Source organism: Balaenoptera ricei, chromosome 5 (genome assembly GCF_028023285.1).
Source record: "Balaenoptera ricei isolate mBalRic1 chromosome 5, mBalRic1.hap2, whole genome shotgun sequence".
In the NCBI taxonomy this organism is placed as follows: Eukaryota; Metazoa; Chordata; class Mammalia; order Artiodactyla; family Balaenopteridae; genus Balaenoptera; species Balaenoptera ricei.
In genome coordinates this window covers 71,414,997-71,434,541 of record NC_082643.1, presented here as the reverse complement: position 1 = coordinate 71,434,541, position 19,545 = coordinate 71,414,997, and the positions used below count along the sequence as shown (strand labels likewise).

Sequence of the window (19,545 nt, the reverse complement as noted above, 5' to 3'; positions counted from 1 at the left end):
CCCAATTAGCTCTAAATTTGTTAATTAAATAACCTCTGATGCTGGTTCTAGATTTTAGAGACCTAATTCATGGATTCGGTCAGAGAAACGTGGTTGGTTTTGCTACAAAACAAACAAAAAAGAACGCAAGCCTTTATCTTTGTGTACTCCATCTTCTTGGGGTGAAGTAAGAACACAACTCAACAAAACTTCTGCAAATGCAAAGCTAAAAAAGCAATTCAAAAGGCCTGTGCAATTGAACGTTCTGTCTTTACAGAAGTGGTTTAACTCAGGAAGTCAAAGGCGATGTGGAATGGTTTGAAAAACACAACAGTCTTATCTTCAGACCAACAAATTGATGAATCTGAAGAAAGAGACAGAGTTCCTTAAGAGAAAGGCTGAGCTTTGAGCTGATAGGCTGAGCAGATAGTAAGGAGAAAATGTGACTCTGAAGGTCTAGACAGATATAGAAAGGCAAAGAGTCATACCCAGGTCTAATACTTTTAGACTATTAGAAAGGGGAGATGTTCTTGGCAGTTACTAGATGATAATGTATGGGGGGAACCCAAAGAAACCAAACAGAGGAGGAAGGGTGAGCTCTCAAAGAATACATGAACTGACTGTCCCCAAGGGGGCAAGGACCAGAGAAATTACTGAAAGCTTCTTAAAGCTGCAGATAGATAGACGGTTCATTACAAGAATAATTAGGGAACCATGCCTTCAAGACTGGACAGCTATGGTAAGCAGCACTGAAAATCTAGATATATTGGACAGGGTAAGATCTGGAAAAGATGAACGGTGTTAAAAGGGAGCTGGGCAGTCCGTAACAGATTGAATCCAAGCCTAGGTTAGATGAAGACCTGATAGAAGAACACCTTTTAGATAGAAATTAACCAACTCAGGAGGATAATGGCAGACAGGTTATTTGAACATAGAAGGTTTTGGTAGACCCAGGATCCACTGATTTCATATTTCTGGCTATGGGAGCCCTTGCAGAGGAAGATTAGATGAGTCAGTTAGAAAAAAAGTGATGGCCAGAATGCAAAGAGGAACTAAAAGCAAGCTCAGCAAGGAGTACTGGACCTACATGAAATCCAAATGGAAAATAACCAAACTCAGAAACGGGTTGAAGCCTTTCAAACTCAGCGAGGTGTCCCTAGAGGAGGAGGGAACAAACAGAGACAAAAAGAGCCTAGGAAAGAAAATATCTTTATAATTAGTAATATAGACTCTAGTATGAGGAAACAACCATTCCTAGCGAGGGAGGGACGAGGAGGGAATCAGAGTCCTCAAAAAATGTGAAAGATGATAGGAGAGGAGAAATGATTCCATCAACCTTCCCCAGTGAAGGGTTTCACAAGGTCCTGATCCAGAAGCACACTGTATGTTATCTGTGGACACTGAATACCCACAGTTGAGCATGTTCTCTTTCATCAGATCCCACCAGCCTCTAATTCATCATTCTGGCCTGCTTTCCTGCCCTTAGCATCTGTGAGACACGAAGGAAAACTAAGATAACCCCGCCCCCTTTGGTTTAGCCAGTTCTAAGTTTTCTATAACTTATAACCAATAGAGTCCTATTAAATATAGAATACCTCCCAATAATTTTATACACAGTCCAGGAGATTCCAACTGCCATTACCACCCCAAGGCCGGGAAGGTAGTCTCTCTCGCTTAGGATGTTTTCTGGGTATCTACAAAGTATAAAAGTGGAGCCAGGAGTGTGGGCTCCTAGCAAGTGTCACTTCCCTCCCCTCCTGACATGTTCTCTTTTCCAAATCTAACCACCTGCGGTTTCTTCAACTATTGTTTAGGCCAATTTAACTATATAGCTGCATTCACAAGAGAGAGAGAAAACTTTAGGGGCAAGAAAAGGCAGGGAAACTGAAATCCAGAGCAGGAAGTGTGAAAATTGACACTGAGAGTCCTGGCAATTAGGGGTGAGGGGAGGAACGGGTTACTGGACCCCAAAATAGGCCCAATTAGCGTGGGTCTTGGGTTTCGATGCCAAGGAAGGAACCTGAGAAAAAGTCTAGGCTGAGAGTTGGAGCTGAGATCCTTGAATCAAGCCAGGGTGCTCAGAGGACCACATTCTCAGTGACAGGGAGATTAGAAAAAGTTCCTCTTAAATAGCCCAAGGAAAGGACTAAGAAATGTATCTGTAAAAGTGAAAACAATTAAAAGCTCTTATGAAAAATAAAAAATTCCAAGCCTGCCTCATGAGCACGCCTGGGCACCAAATTTATACTATAGTCAAGGTATAGAATTCTCAAGCTGTGAAACTAATATAAAAATAAATCCCAGACTGGTGATTCCACTAGGTGCCTGTCAGAAGCAAACCAAACTACTCTGCATATCCGCAGAGCCCTTCCCCACCCCGCAAATGAGCTCACAATTAAAAAAATTAACAACACATGAGAAGATGATCTGCCAACTTGTGCTAAGAGGTGAAGGTAGAGAAATGGGCAAGCAAATAGTTCCCGTCCTCATGGAACACACAATTTACCAGAGAAGAAACCGAGTAAATAGCTATACAAATGTTCACTCAGTTCCAATTGCGATGAGTGCTATATAGAGTAAGCACCAGGTAAAGAATTGGGGGTAATGCAAAAAATGAACATCCAAAACCCATTTCTGCCTCTTTTTGTTAAAACTTAACATGTTCTTTGCAAATGACATGACTGATAAGGGGTTACTATCCAAAATATATAAACAGCTCATATAGCTCAACATCAAAAAAACAAACAACCCAATTAAAAAATGAGCAGAAGACCTGAATAGACAAATTTCCAAAGAGGACATGCAGATAGCCAAGAGGCACATGAAAAGATGCTCCACATCGTTGATCATCAGGGAAATGCAAATCAAAACCACAATGAGATATCATCTCACACCTGTCAGAATGGCTATCATCAAAAGTAACAAATGTTGGCAAGGATGTGGAGAAAAGAGGACCCTCCTACACTCTTGATGGGAATGTAAACTGGTGCAGCCACTGTGGAGAACAGTATGAAGGTTTCTCCAAAAACTAAAACTGGAAGTACCATATGACCCAGCAATTCCACTCCTGGGTATACATCTGAAAGAAACGAAAACACTAATTTGAAAAGATACATGCACCCCAATGTTCACAGCAGCAGTATTTACAAATGCCAAGATATGGAAGCAACCTGAGTGTCCATCAATAGATGAATAGATAAAGATGATGTGGTACATATATACAATGGAATACTACTCAGCCATAAAACAGAATGAAATAATGCCATTTGCAACAACATGGATGGAACTGGAGGGTATTATGCTAAGTGAAATGAGTCAGAGAGAAAGACAAACGCTGTATGTTATCACTTATATGTGGAATCTAAAAAGTACAACAAACTTGGGCTTCCCTGGTGGCGCAGTGGTTGAGAATCTGCCTGCCAATGCAGGGGACACGGGTTCGAGCCCTGGTCTGGGAAGATCCCACATGCCACGGAGCAACTAGGCCCATGAGCCACAACTACTGAGCCTGTGCATCCGGAGCCTGTGCTCCGCAACAAGAGAGGCCACGATAGTGAGAGGCCCGCGCACCGCGATGAAGAGTGGCCCCCGCTTGCCGCAACTAGAGAAAGCCCTCGCACAGAAACGAAGACCCAACGCAGCCAAAAATAAATAAATAAAGCCAGAAAACATCTTTAGGAAAAAAAAAAAAAAGTGCAACAAACTAGTGAATATAACAAAAAAGAAGCAAACCTACAGATATGGAGCACAAATTAGTGGTTACCAGTGGGGAGAGGGAAGGGAGAAGGGGCAATGTAGGGGTAGGGAATTAAGAGGTACAAACTATTATGTATAAAACAAGCTACAAGGATATATTGTACAACACAGGGAACATAGCAAATATTGTAATAACTATAAGTGGAGTATAAACTTTAAAATCGTGAATCACTATATGGTACGCTTGTAACCTATATAATATTGTACATCAATTATACCTCAGAAAAAAACAAAAAAAAACCAAAAAACTCAACATGCTCAACTTAACTACAAGAGGGAGCAGTCTAATATTGAAAATATTTCAATGACAAGAGATATTAATGAATGTTTACATATAGGCACTCAAAACTGAATTACTAGAATTATGATTTCAGCCATAATAATTTACCTTCCCAGCTTCTTTCCACTGATGGTTCCCAATGTTTTTAATATGTTAATACATACATTATAAACTGTGCTAGAAGTTTCATATTCATGATGAGAGTCCCAAAGATTAAGAATTACTTAACATTTCCTAAAATTGCAAGAAGATGATGAAAAAAACAAGGCTTTTGAGAGTACAGATCTCATTGGTCCATCCATCATATTTTTTAATTTTGTTTTAACATCTTTCCACAGTTAGTATTCCCAACTAATAAAGCATTTTAAAAATCAGAATGTAGTATTTCACAAAGAATAACATCTGTCAATTCTCTTGACTTTCTTTCCAGTGCTAAAGTTGTCTGCACTTTGAAACAAAAGCAAACATATAAATGATAAATGTTTTAAAATATGTACAATATTATGGATATATCTAATTTGCCTATGAAAAGGCAAACCTCTGCGTTGAAATTTAAAAAGGCTAAACTAATGAAAAGATGTCGTTAAATGTTTAATAAATTGCCTAATCTTGATGTATTGCCTTTTATCCTTTCCAAAGAAAATGCAATGAAGAATCACAACTGTGAATTACATGATTATAAATAATCCTGTTTTCAATTATAGAAGTTAGAGAATTCTCCTTTTGGAAGTATAAGAATAAATTGTGTATTAACAGTATACTAATTGTTTACTGCTTTCAAAAAAGAAAAGGTTGCCAAAAGATCGGCGATTGCAAATAAACTTTGTTAGTGTAGATACAAACATAAAAAAAAAAAACTCCTGAAATTATCAACATTTACTTTTTTTCCCTTTTCTAAAAATTTGAAGCAACCACATATTTATAGAAAAGTTGGAAGCACAGTAAATACAAAGAGCTTTTTTTCTGAACCATTTGACACTAAGTTGCTAACTGGTTGCCCTAACGCTGTAGGATATGTTACTCCTACAAGCAAGGACATTCTCCTACATAACCAGAGGAAATTCCATTGATACATTGCTACCATCTGATTCTCAGAACCCATTCCAGTCTTGCCAAGTCCCAATAATACCCCTTAAACCAAAAAGGTCTAACTTAGAATCACATATTACACCTAATTTTCATGTCTCTTTAGTCTCCTTCAGTCTTCTTCCACTTCCATGACTTTGACACTTTTGTAAATTACAGGCCAGTTATTGTGTAGAATGTTCCATAGTAGTAGTTTAGGATTAAATTACATATTTAGCAGAAATATCACAAAAGTGATACTACACTCTTCTCATTGCATCCTATCAATTTGTCCCTTTACTGATGATAATCCCATCAATCACATGATAAACATGGTGTCTGCCACGCCTCCCACGTAATCAATAAGTATTTTGTAGTGGAATATTGAAATAATATAAATATCCCAGCCCTTCAAACTTTCAGTTTATTCTTTTATTGACATATGCCTGGGCTCTTGGTTTCCTATTTTATTCAATACTTTACTATGTGTACTATCATTATTTATTTTTGATGCTCAAATTGCCCTCCATTTGGCCAGTGGGAGCCAATCCAATCTGGCTTCTGTGTCCTTTGAACTTGCCCACATCATTCTTTGAGCACTTTCTTGCTTTCTGGAACAAGATGTTTTGGACTCATCTTGTACTTTCCTTGTCTCGCCCTTGGAATTAGCCATTTCTCCAAGGAGCCTGGTTTCTTTTTGCAGAAAATGGTATCTGAAACCAAGATCTGGAGGTCCCTTGAAACTCACAGGGCGTGCTCATGGCTCTTAGCTTGCGGCTGTTCCTAGCCTCTCTCAGCAGACAGAGCTGGAGGGGAAAATGTATTTATACAGTGTGTGCCCTCACGTGTGCACACACATACATATAGACGCTCACATCTATATTTATTTCTACATCTACCTTTATATGTTGAAACATATGCATTTATACCCGTATCTCCAATTCCAATCCCATCAGGGTTATAAATCTAGTTTTCTGCCTTTCTATATTTTTAACTCCTTTTTCCAACGACAGAAAACCTGGCTTGTTCTCAGCTTATCTGATCAGTCTCCCAGTCTGTAAGGACTCTCCCACTATCCCGACCACATCACCTGCGGAGGTGCCATGCTCACCCTGCCCAGAGCTCCAACATCCCACGCTGGCTGCCCCGTGTCCACGCCTCCCTCATCCTGCTCAGCTCTGACCCTCCACCTTAAGCCGAACTCCCTCCCACCCTCCTCATCCGACCTGGGCTCCTATAAGTCCCACAGGCCACCCCTCCACGGCGATGCTGTCCTCAACATCTGGGTTCTGAGCCACTGCACTACCCCTCAGGGCACCTCGGACGCACCTTGCTCTGCTCCCCGACCAGATTCCGGGCTCAGTTGCTCAGCAAAGGGGGAGGAAAAGGAGAATCCACACAAAGGTTTGAGGTCTATAGAAAGCAATCAATGTTATTCTTTTTTCACTCTTTTCTCACTTTTAACACATATAAAAGAGGAATAAAATGACAAGATCTAGCTCTTGCAGCCGTCTCAGCTACTTTTCAGTCAGTAGCTTGTGAGGATGTGTGTTGTGTGTGTTTCATGTTTTATGCTAAGGCAGCCAGACCATCGCAGAAGCTCTGGGCTCATTACTTCCCATCAGAGTTGACCTATTTCCCCGCCTCACAGCAGAGCATCCAGAGAAGGCCTAGTTGGATAATTTGTTGCATTTTCCCTTTGTCTCGGGGAAACAAGGCCTATTAAGGGGAAAAGGCCAAGATAATTTGTTATATTTTCCCTGGGTCTTGGAGAAATGTAAGTGGAGAAACAACAAACATTTTAAAAGAAAAAAAAAATGTTACAAATTAAAACAATAATAAATTAAAAGTTTGTTTTAATTTTAATTTTAAAAAATTAAAATAGTTATCCTATGGGTTTTGTTTACTTCCCGTAGGGAGAATAAATAATTTTTCTGGAAAGAAGATATGTCTCACCTGTTGGGAAAGCTTTCTTTAAGGAAGCAGGGGAGAGAGCCGTCAGCTTTTAGGAATTTCTGACACAAAATGATTGGAGAATACTGCTTGTTAGGAGTATATATTTCTTATCCAGAGAGCATTTTTGTTCCTCTCAATGACATTCAGCTGACAGAGGTAAAGTTAAAACAATACAAACAAAACTGTTGGTGTTCAATGTCATTGCAGCACTATTCACGATAGCCAAGACACGGAAGCAGCCTAAATGCCCACTGAAAGATGAATGGATAAAGAATATATGGTACATATATACAATGGAATATTACTCAGCCATAAAAAGAATGAAATAATGCCATTTGCAGCCACACGGATGGACCTAGAGATTATCATACTAAGCGAAGTAAGTCAGAAAGAGAAAGACAGATACCATATCATATCACTCATGTGAAATCTAAAATATGATACAAATGAACTATTTACAAAACAGAAATAGACCCACAGACACAGAAAACAAACTTATGGTTACCCAAGAGGAAAGCAGGGGGAGGGATAAACTCGGAGTTTGGGATTAACGTATACACACTACTATATATAAAACAGATAACCAACAAGGAACTATACTCAATATTTTGTAATAACCTATAAGGGAAAAGAATCTGAAAAAAATATATATGTATGTATTTATAACTGAATCACTTTGCTGCACACCTGAAACTAACACAACATTGTAAATCAACTATACTTCAATTTAAAAAGAAAAAGGAAACAAATCAAACAAACAAAAAAAAACTGTTTGTGCCACGGGCAGGGAGTTAATAGGCAAGCTGGAGCTGTCCCCAGGAACCCAGACCTCGGAACTGGGTGCACATACAAGTCCGCTCCTTCTAAGATATCACCAAGGACACCTTCAGAAAGGCTCATCTCTGCTTTAATTTCGGGAAGGTTGGGGAGCTCAGCTGTAATGTTATTCAGAAAAAGGCAGAATAAAAATCAGGATAGGCCAGGTTTAGGACTATAGTTACCAAGTCTAGAATTTACATTAAAAAACCATAGGGTCTTCCCTGGTGGCACAGTGGTTGAGAATCTGCCTGCCAATGCAGGGGACACGGGTTCGAGCCCTGGTCTGGGAAGATCCCACATGCCGCGGAGCAACTAGGCCCGTGAGCCACAACTACTGAGCCTGCGCGTCTGGAGCCTGTGCTCCGCAACAAGAGAGGCCACGATAGTGAGAGGCCTGCGCACCGCGATGAAGAGTGGCCCCCACTTGCCGCAACTAGAGAAAGCCCTTCCACAGAAACGAAGACCCAACACAGCCAAAAATAAATAATAAGTAAAAAATTTTTTTATAAAAACAACAAAAAAAACCCCATAAAGACCAGGGGGAGCGAGGGAGCTGGTCTCTAAAGTCTGGCAGAACTCTTCTACAGAACGAAACCGGACAAACACCGCCGCTCCCGGCGTGATCCTCCCACCTGTGTCCCCGTGGCCAGAACTGGCCACCCCAAGTAGGCAGCTGGCTGTGAGAGCTTTCAGGGGCCTCCCCAGAGCTTTTTTTAACCTGGTATTTTCTGCTTATAGACTTTCCACAGGGGCAACCCCAGGTCCGGGGAGGGGGGGGGATTCTCTTCAGCTGGGAAATCTGAGAAGTCAGCTGGCCTGTGGCAAAGGAGGTATTTTTAGCCAAGACTTGGGGATCTCGGGAGTGCCATCTACTTTAGACCGCAGGGTGGGAGACACAAAACAGAGCTAAGCAAGGGGACTGGGGCGACTCTGCATTTTCTTAGCAACGACTGCTGAGCTTACCTTGGAAGAAGATTCTGTGTGTGCTCTGGTGCGGTGGGAAAAGCCAGCCCGGGGGTCTTCTCAGCAATGGGGCTCCACCCTCCCCGTGGAGGCGAGGCCCGGAAGTCCCGCCTTCACGCCACGTACTCGCAGGGGCTCTCCCAATACCTACCTGCTCACCGGCCCACCTGCCTGCCTGCTGCATTGGCATCACCTGAAACTTCTTAGAAATGCAAATATGGGGCCCCATCTACTAAGTTAGAAACTCTGGCAGTGGGACCCAGCCATCTGTGTTGCATCAGGCCCTGCAGGTGATTCTCAGGCATGCTAAACCTGGAGGATTACTGGCCTAATCACACGGTCACAAACATCCCTAGATAAAGGTACAAGAACAAAACTTTATCCCTATCAAACCCACACGGCAGTACATCGTTTTAAATTAATAGACATTATTTTTAGCACATTTTTAGACTTACAACATTGAGCAGATAGTAAAGAGAGCCAATAATTCTTGGTAAACCTTTTTTTTTTCTCCTGTATATCTTACCCTTTCTCTCCCAGCTGAGTTTTGCTATCAAAGGTTGCAACTGAGTCAGAGTAAGAAACAGCCCCCAGTGCTCGGGGAGGATGGCAGTCCCACACAGCAACCCTAGAAATGGGTGCACCGGGCAAGCTGCAGGGAAGCCAACTGAAATTGTCTAAGATGATGTAGCCACGGGAATGCCTCCTCAGAAGAGTCTGGGAAATAACATTAGAGTATTCCTAATGAATTAGCTTCCTATGGCTGCTGTAACAAATGCGACCCGTGGCTTACAACAACACAGATTTATTTCTCTTACATTTCTGGAGGTCAGAAGTCTGAAATCAGTTCCACCGGGCTAAAGTCAAGGTGTCGTCAGGGTTGCTTCCTTCTGATTGCTTTGAGGAGAGGATCTGTTTCCTTGCCTTTCTCAGCTGTTAGTGGCTGCCTGTATTCCTTGGCTGCTGGCCCTTCCTGTATCTTCAAAGCACATCTCTCTAGTCTCTACATCCATCCTCTCATTGCCTTCTCCTCTGACTGACCCTCCTGCCTCCCTCTAATAAGGACACTGTGGCCTCATCAGTTCCTCCCAGATAATCCAGGACAATCTCCCCATCTCGAAATCTTAACACACAATCTAATCACAGCTGCAAAACCCCTTTTGCCTTATAAGGTGGCGTTCACAGGTCCTGAGGATTAGGATATGGATATATTTGCGGGTCCATTATCCAACTTACCACACTCCCTATGGCCCTGTACTATCTAATACGGTAGAGACACTGGCCACATGTGATTATGGAGCACCTGAAATGTGACTCATCTGAATTGAGATGTGCTGTAAGAGTATTGAAATTTGAAGACTTAGTATGAAAAAAATAAGGTAATGTATTTCATTCATAATTTTTATATTGATTCCATGTCAGAATTGCAAAATCTTGGATATAGTGAGTTAAATAAGACATATTATTAAAATTAAATTAATCTGTTCTTTTTGCTTTTTCAAACATAGACAATTTTAAATTACCCACGTGGCCAACATTATATTTCTACTGGACAGCCCTGCTATAGACCACAAAGGAAGCAGGGTGATGTTAAATTTCAATAGTTTTATTTGTGTCTTACTAATAGTTATAAGGGAGGCTAGACATTGAAAGCAATATGTCTTCTTTCAACCTTCTCTAGGGAGAGCAACTGACTGCACAGAATTGAGATTTCAAATCAAGAGGGATGTTATATAGGGACATACACAACTAAATTCTCCACTAGATAACAGTAACCAAAAAAATAATAATAATCTAGCAGCTCGTGTTCTTACAAAGCACTTTCTTAAAGCATAATTTTGCTGAATCCTCAATCACAATCCTATGAGAAGAATATTGTTCCCATTCTTCAGAGAAAGAAACTGAGCCTAAGGGAAATTTACCTGCTGGAGTGGCACCCATCTAATAAGTGATGGATAAGAACCCGAGCTACGTTTGTGTGCCACAGTGCCCAGGGCTGCCTTGAGCTTATCTTGGCTTGGGTTTAATGATTTAATCAAGCTCACTCTACTTCCTGAGTTATTTTATATCTAATCTTCCTAAATTTCAGAGATCCCAGAATTCTCCCTCTTTACCTGATAATTTTGTTCCTTTGCCAATCTGAACACATTTTTGTGATTGTTTATTTATTAACTGTGAACGCAGAGGGGTGGGGGGGTGTGTCCTACCTAGCTATTTAAGGAAGAGGACTTTATCCTGTGTCGAACTCCTCAGCTAGAGGCATACCTGATACTAAAACCAGACAAAGACACCACCAAAAGAGAAAATTACAGGCCAATATCTTTGATGAATATAGATGCAAAAATTCTCAACAAAATATTAGCAACGTGAATCCAACAACACATAAAAAAGATCATACACCACAATCAAGTTGGATTCATCGCAGAGTCACAAGGATGGTTCAACATACACGAATCAATGTGATACACCACATCAACAAAAGAAAAGACAAAAACCACAGGAGATCATCTCAATAGACACAGAAAAAGCATGTGATAAAATTCAGCAGCCGTTCATGATAAAAACTCTTACCAAAGTGGGCATAAACGGAACATACCTCAAGATAGCAAAAGCTATTTATGACAAACCCACAGCCAACATAGAGGCGTGCCTGGCCCCCAGCTTGATGTGGACCATCTGTTGGATGGCCCCCAACACGAATGACTGTCTCTCCCCACCCTTTCCACCACCCACAAGCTGCATGCCTAGGTGAAACGCTCAGATCTGACTTAGAGCCAGAGAAGATATCCCCAGACAAACCTGGCCTCTGGTGAGCAGATTTCCTCTGCTCAGTCTTCCTTGGAGTGGAACAGGCCATGTCGCACTTCGGCAGAGGTTGCTGTGAGAAGAACTGGCAAAGACCCACAAAGAGGGAAGCAGATGTCAAGGTCAGCTAGGATGCCCGTTACCCAGCAGCACTTCTCGGCTGTCGGAAAGGGAGGAGGGAAGTAAAAAGGAAAAGGGTACAATGTGCTGCTCATTTTCTCTGCAACATGAAAACCTCAGCCTTTAGATCTAGAAAGGCCCTTGGAGAGTGTCTAGTCTAACAACCTCATTTTATGCATGAGGAAACCAGGATCAAACAGGTTAACTGACGTCTTTCTGTAAAGTCTCCCAGCAACTTAGTATCAGATAAAGACTAGAGCTCCCTTTTCTGATTGTGCTCAACTTGGACAAAATTGCTTTAAAGGATCACAGACAAGTATTAAGGAAAATCACACAGCTTCGATTTCCAAACCACGCTGCAGAGAAGAGGCACCTTGCTTGCAGGCTGAGACTCTGAAATAGGCACTCAAAGCTGAAAGTCATGTACAGTCAAAATAATCCTTGAAAATCCTTAGGAAAATGCCACACTGGAGACCAATATAACTTCTGTCAATCAATCCCACACAGTCAGTTTTTCCAGAGATGGAACAGGTTCCACAGCTGAGTACCAGATTAATTAATTGGCTTGAGGTTAGAGGACAAAAAGGCACAGATCTTTAAACACAGGACCACACGTAAGACTGCAAGCTGGATACATATAAAAGGCACCAGGGTTCTGAAATGAACAGCAGATTCCCTTCTCTTATCCCCTGCTCTCACTCCAGGGCACTGATCAGAACGATAGGCAAAGTGACTCATACTACTTAAACAGTTCTCTCTTCCCCACACTCCTGATTTAGTGTTTACTGCTTAATTAGAAGCTAAGCTTCACATGCGCATGAATCTCTATTTTGTTCATTTGTGAACCCCAAGTGCCCGGTACTGTGCCTGGCACATAAATGTGTGTTGAATAAATGGATAAATCTACTCCTCTTTTTGTCCAGGCTACGTAGTTGAATTCTTGTAAGTTGATGTTATTCTGTTCTAGCACGTAGCTCTTAACCTCTCGGGGTGTTACGTTGCCCTAGCCAGAAAAATTCACATTGAACTGTTCATAGAGATTGTTCAGTACTCATGGGGTTCATGGAGCCCAAGATTAAAATTTCCTGGTGCCATCAACCTTTAAGATGCTGCTGTGACACTTTAGCAGAATGACCTTCTTGGCTTTGGAGAGACTGACATCGTTTACTTTCATAACTGCACAAGGACTTTTCTTTACAACTCTCCCAAATACTGGAAACAAAAGGTACTCTTTAAATGTTCAGCCCAAAAGCTCAAAGGGGACCTGGGCTAAGCTCAAACTAGTGGCACCAAAATGATCTTCACAACCCTCCGCTGTATTTTCTGACCTACTCCTAAGCCAGCCTGTTGGCTGACTGGCCCTTCTCCACAGATGTCCTCTTGAGCTGCTTGCAGGTTTCAGCACTGATACTGCATGGCCAGATGGATCACCTACAGGACCACCCTGGATCCCCAGCTAGCCCTGTCAAGCATTGACACTACACTTGTCACCACCAGCTCTGATGGTTTGGACACAGAGAAATGTACGGCAGGAGAATATTCAAACAGCTGTTGTAAGGTGAGCTGATGGGGGCAACTGCCAGCAGGCTGAGAGGAAAACATAATTTACGGGCATCCTTCAGCAGAGCTCAGAGCCAAGCAAACACCGCTGCAGAACCATCACAGGATGTGGCAGACAGACACACTGGTGCTGCAAGACAACAGCGGCTCTTTCTGAGCAAAGAGAAAGAAGGAGAGACCGGAGACAGGGCTGGGGACAGTGACAGGCTCAGGAAAGGGCAGCTGACTCAGTAATCCAAAAGTGAGCCAACCCATGTACTACACACCCACATGGAAAGCACATATAATCTCCCATCCTGCATGGTGATTGTCTGCCTATAAGAATAATAAATATTATAGACTATGCTCTAAAGCAGATTTAGCAAAGTCCCAGAAACAGAATAAACTCAAGGCAGGGAAAGGATTACCTATGTATGCATCTGTACTGGCTTGAATAGTGTCCCTCAAAAATTCATGTCCACCAGAACCACAGAATGGGACCTTACTTGGAAATAGGGTCTTTGCCTTTGGGATTAGTTATGGTGACATCATACTGGATTAGGGTGAGCCTTAATCCAATAAGACTGGTGCCCTTGTAATAAAAGGGGAGAACACAGAGACACAGGGAAGAAGGCCATGTGACTATAGGGGCAGAGATTAGAGGGATGCAGCTACAAGCCAAATGCCAAAGAGTGCCAGCAATCACCAGAAGCTAGGAAGAGGGGAGGAAGGATCCTTTCCTAGAGCCTTCAAGGGACATAGCCCTGCAGACATCTTGATTTTGGACTTGTAGCCTCCAGAACTGTTAGCAAATAAATTTTCAGTGTTTTAAGTCACCGGGTTTGTGGCAACTTGTTACAGCAGCCCTAGGAAACGAATACAGCATCTCTCTATTTTAGCTACTTTCAAATACATTGCTGTATAGTCATTCATTCACAAATAGTTAATTTGTACGAATTCTGTGCCAGGCACTCTTCTAGCAATGAACAAAAGCAAAGAAAAATCTCTGCCCCCATGAAGCTTATATCTGAGAGTAGGAGGAGACAGAAAATAATCAAAATAAAGAAGTAAAATACATAGTCTGTCAAATGGTGATAAGTTCAGTAAGGGGTCCTATGGCATGAGGTGGAGTATTAGTTTTAAATTTGAATAGATTAACCATTCTCAGAGGATTCTGATCCAAACATTGAACCTAAGATTCTAGTACAGACAGTCCTCGACTTAACGGTTTTTCTGCTTTATGATGGTGTGAAAGCGATACGCATTCAGTAGAAACCGCACTTTAAATTTTGGATTTTGATGTTTCCCTGGGCTAGTGGTACGTGGTAAGCTACTCTCTTGTGATGCTGGGAGGGGTCGCGAGCTGCAGCTCCCAGTCAGCCATGCGATCATGACGGCGAACAACTGATATACTTAAAACAGTCCTGCACCCAGATGACCATTCCGTTTTTCACTTTCAGTAAATTACTGAAATTTACTGATTCAGTAAATTACCTGAGATAGTCAACACTTTATTATAAAACAGGCTTTGTGTTAGATGGTTTTGCCTAACTGTAGGCTAATGTAAGTTTCCTGAGCATATTTAAAGTAGGCTAGGCTAAGCTGTGATGTTTGGTAGGTTAAGTATATTAAATGCATTTCAACTTGTGATGATATTTTCAACTTATGAAGGGTTATTGGGACATAACCCCGTTGTAAGTCAAAGTAGATCTGTACTGTCATTCTTGGGGAAAATGGTACAACACGTAAAGGTACGTAGGGGAGAGAAGAGCCTCACTCTATTATATCAGAGTTTCTGCTCTAAAACCAGGAAAACCATCAGCCATAAAGCTCACTGTGAAGGGAAATGAACAATTCGTTAGCAAAAATCATCAAGGCTAAGGGTAGAATTTCTAAGGATTTTGTGACTAACACACACACTTGTTGGCTGATTTATAATAAATGTTAAATATAAAATTTATTATGTGATTATATAAATTATGTAAATCATAAATAGTCATTTACCATTCAACAAATGCCCTGGCAGTGATTCAGCTATGCAAAACCACTCTTAAGAGAAAAAGAAGCAAAGGGAGTGCTGAACAGAAAAACTTTTATCATCCAAGAGTCTCACTGAATTATCACTCAAGCAAAAGAAAGCTCTAGAGCTAAGAGAACATTCCTCAGTGAAGGATATGTTCTGTCCACACTGTCTAATACAGTAACCACTGGTCACATGTGATTATTGAGCACTTGAAATGTGGCTAGTGAGACTGAAAAACTGAATTTTTAATTTAATTTTGATTAATGTAAGTAACCACATTAATTAAATAACCACATGTGGCCAGTAGCTACTCCATTGGAGAGAACAGCTGTAGAATCACAGAAGGCTAGCTGCGGAGACAAACCTGAGAGGCTCATAAATGTGAGATGGGACCAGCTCCACAAATAAAAACAGGTAAGGGAGACTTCACAGAATGTATAACTATTATGTAGAGTTTTTCTAGGACATATTTCTTTCCTTAATGCTCACCATGCCCTTATAGATATTCAGTGGTATTATCCCCGTCGGCTGGAAGAGGAAATCAAGGTTCAGCAAGATTTTTTGATTGCCCAGGGCCTTGCAGCTTTTAACGGCCAGAGCCAGAGATTTGAACTTGGCTTTGACACCAAAATACATACTCTAGCCACCAAGGCACTCCATTTACAGCACCTTTCACTCTTGTGATGTCTTCCATTCAATCCACCCGCTCTGAACAGTCTGAACCACAAAAGTGTGTGTCTGCATGTGTGTGTGTACACATATGTGTGTCTGAGTAGATTTTGCAGAACAGGTAAGTCTGAGAGTTACTTGAGTTCTTAGTGTGGATCAAGTATTCCGTACAAATCAATATCCTCTAGACAACCAGTCCCATTCTCCACTTAATCAGGCAAGAACAGGATGCATGAATGCATGCTTGTTGACTAACTTATTAAGGCCAAAGTGGCACGTTAAATAAACCCTTCTTCCTCGGACACATTCAGCAAAAATTCTATAACCCAGCTTTCCTGGTCCTCAAGGAGCTCCCATTCCCCCCAGCCATAGACAAACTCAGAAACCCTAAGACCACAGGTCTTCAAGTCAAGGGAGCCTGGAGGTAAGGGAAAAAGGAAAACTGAGCAACAGGGCACCTCATTAACGGTATGGAGATCTGAAAATACCGGTTTCAGAGAGTGATGACACTAACTCTCTGGAGATACGGGGATGCTCAGCTTCTCCCCACAATCTCCTGTTTGCCCCCAACAATGGAGAAGGGCAAGTGAGGGGCTTGTGGGGACACACAGCCAGCAAGTGTGGAAATCCAGGTGAAGCCAAGGTGGGAGATATGGCCCTCCTAAGACACAATCACACCTGGTTGGTGGTGGAGGCACTGATGCCTGTTGTGCTGTTATTAGTAAGATTTCTGCAGCGTTGTGAAGAAGGTTTCTAATGGGACTAATTTTGCATCTTTTTAAAAAAAGTTTCACTATGCCTAGAAATATACTTGCTGAGATTAATAAAGCAATTCTTATTTGTCTCTTTAACCTCCTGGAAGGTTTAGCTGAGTCTTTCATCACTGTACTATATGCCTATCCTGCAAGGAACGGTCTGGGAAGAGTCCTTTCCCCAAAATAAAGCTTTACAGCATTTCCAGGTTTTGAGATTTATGTGATCCCATACCCAACTAACTCTGAAAATAGTTCATCCTAGTGTGACTCTCGGTGTCCTGGGAAGAATTCTATGGAAAGCCTGACTGCTCAGCCCAGTAACCACACATGTCTCTGCAGACAGCTAGTCTAACCTCTCAAGCCCCAGGAACCTGGTTCGAGGGACTGATTTCTAGCCTAATTTCCGCACAACAAAACTAATGACACCAAATAATACAAACAAGCTGGTGAATGTTGTGCTGTGACAAAAACTGATTTTATAACGGTTATTTCCAAAATTAATGTGTTGTGACATCTTTAATTTCAACACCTTCAGCTAAAATGTGTGTCTTTGGAAAATGATCACCAGTAAGTCCTGACTTCGCTCTCTTTCTGGTAGCAGTCGGCATTCCTTTGCAGAGTTTTGATTCCATCAGTAAATTATTGAATACTTTACCAAGGGGGTGGGGGGCGAGGGGAGACTACGAACTACAGATGGACACAGAGAAGTCGTCGCGGTCTTACTCAAGAGGGAGCCCATCTTTGTAGTGCATTGTTCTCAGAAGTCTCCCGCGGAAGGAAAGCTCTACTTTACGAATTGCCGGGACAGCGTCCCTGGGAACGCCCAGCCGGGCCGCTTCCCTGATGAGCTCGCAGCTCTGAGCGCGCAGGGCTCGGTCCCGGGAATGACAAGCAGTGCAAGAAGCGCCTACACCGCCATCCACCGGCCCCGAGCGGGTGGCACCCGGAGTGGCGAGCTCGCCACGAGAGCTGGGGAAGAATCCCGGCAGGATCCGACCCAACGCCACCTTCCTCCCACAAGCGCAGCCCTGCGTCCCTGCCCCGAGAGCGGTCCCTGGTCCCCGGCTCCGCGCAGCGGGAACCACGCCGCAGCGAATGGATTCCGGGACCCTCCTGACACCGAAGAAGGAAGGCAGCGCCCAAAAGAGACCCGGTTCCTGGGGGCTCAGGCCAGTGAGGACCTGCCGTGGTGCTCTTCCCTACCTTTCCTCTCTCGAACCAGGGGCAACGTTGTCCCTTCCCAGGACAGGATCGGAGCCCGCCAAACCCGGAGTAGCTCGAACCCGCAGCCCCTACCCCAGCCCCGCCCCCCCATGGCGGCCGGCGCCCAGTGTGCCCAGGCGGGTACTCGCCGCAGACGAAGTTTGCGCGCAGGGTACGCAGGAGTTCCCAGCACCCTGCAAGGGGCAGCGCTCAGATGGTTCTGGGATGTCCACGCTCAGATGGTCCAAGGATAACCGGCACCGCTGGTTGCAGGGGAACCGGGCGCGAGTCCGGGCTCTAAGAGGGATGAAGACCCAGGCGCGCGCGGCCGGGAAGGGAGGCTTACGTCTGGGGCAAGCGAGGCTGCGCGGTCCTTCCAGATGCTGGGCGTCGGCGCAGAAAAGAAGCCGCGGACCCCCGAGGGGCTGGTTCCGACGGCTCCTTCAGCAGCCTCCTCAGGCGCCCGGGCGCCGCCGAGCCCACTTGATGCGTGGAGGGCGCCCCTGCAGGGGACGCGGTAGCGCCTCGGGCAAGGAGAGCGTGGTCTCCGGACCGACCCGACCCGAGCGTTAAAGGAAACCCTACCCATGACCCTGGGAGGGTCCCGGACGCTGGGCGACCGGGATGGAGGACCGTGCGCCCGAACACTGGTCACAGGGTGCTTAGCGTGGCGCTGGGACAGCCGAAGCTCACCGACGGCAGGGCAAGAAGGTGGCACCCGAGGGGAGGAGGGGGCGGGACGGGAGGGATTGACCCTGAATTCATCCGGACTGAGAGGTCATGCGACCTGTTCGGCGGCAGAGCGCGGTTCGTGGATCTTACCCGCTCCGGGGCCCCGGCTGGGCGGTAGCGCTCTTCCGGAGCGCGGGCGGGGGACTGTTTCGTGGAAAACATGCCTCGCTTTTTCCTCCGTCCACTCTTATCCTGGTCGCTTTTCTCTCCTCTGCGTGCCCCTGGGAGAGGCACTACGGATGCCTTGCTCCTCGCTCAGGAAGAGACAAGTTGAACTTCAAGGGACAGGGGCTCCACATTTTGTCTGCTCGACAGATCCCACCTCCCTTCACTCCCATCTCTGGGTCCCACCCATAAGAACCCTTAATGACAGATCCTCTACAACCCCACCTCTTTGTATTCAAAGAAGTTATTCTTCAGGGGCAGAGGGGAAGCCAAGCGGACTGCGGGTCCCCCCACCCATGCCCACCCCCAAACATACGCCCCGCGACGGCAGCACGAAGAGGACGAGACCTGAGCATTTGGGCTGTGGGAGACCGAGTAATTGGGAGCAAAGGAGTAACCTCTCGGCTCTCCCAAATCTCATCACATCCTAGACCATTCTCTTTTGGCCAGAGCGTAGCCAAGTAAAAATCAGAATAACTGCAGGCACTGGCAATTAAAGGGCAAGTTTGTTATCTCAACACAGATTTACGTTTCTAGGGCGAGCATTATTTGCTTTAGGCAAATGGAAACTAGCTTCTCTGTTTAGGGAAGGAACTGCTTTGCAAGAGTGCCTGAGACTTTGCTGAGGCTGCAGGGACCCGGGAGTGAACCTGAGCCTGCTTCCACAAACCTAGCAGCGGTTTCCTGCGGAGAGCAATCACAGGCTGAATCCTAGG

The 19,545-nt window shown here is 43.9% G+C and overlaps 1 protein-coding gene across 1 annotated transcript in view; it reads right to left on the bottom strand.

Moving 5' to 3' along the window:
• The window catches only part of CORIN (corin, serine peptidase), a 267,360-nt gene extending 248,779 nt beyond the window's left edge, over positions 1-18,581 (bottom strand). The window contains exon 1 of the mRNA XM_059923062.1: positions 18,279-18,581. Within this exon, the coding sequence (XP_059779045.1) occupies positions 18,279-18,521 (243 nt within the window). The 5' untranslated portion in view covers positions 18,522-18,581. The remainder of the gene's footprint in view (positions 1-18,278) is intronic.
• Between the last annotated feature and the right edge of the window lie 964 nt (positions 18,582-19,545).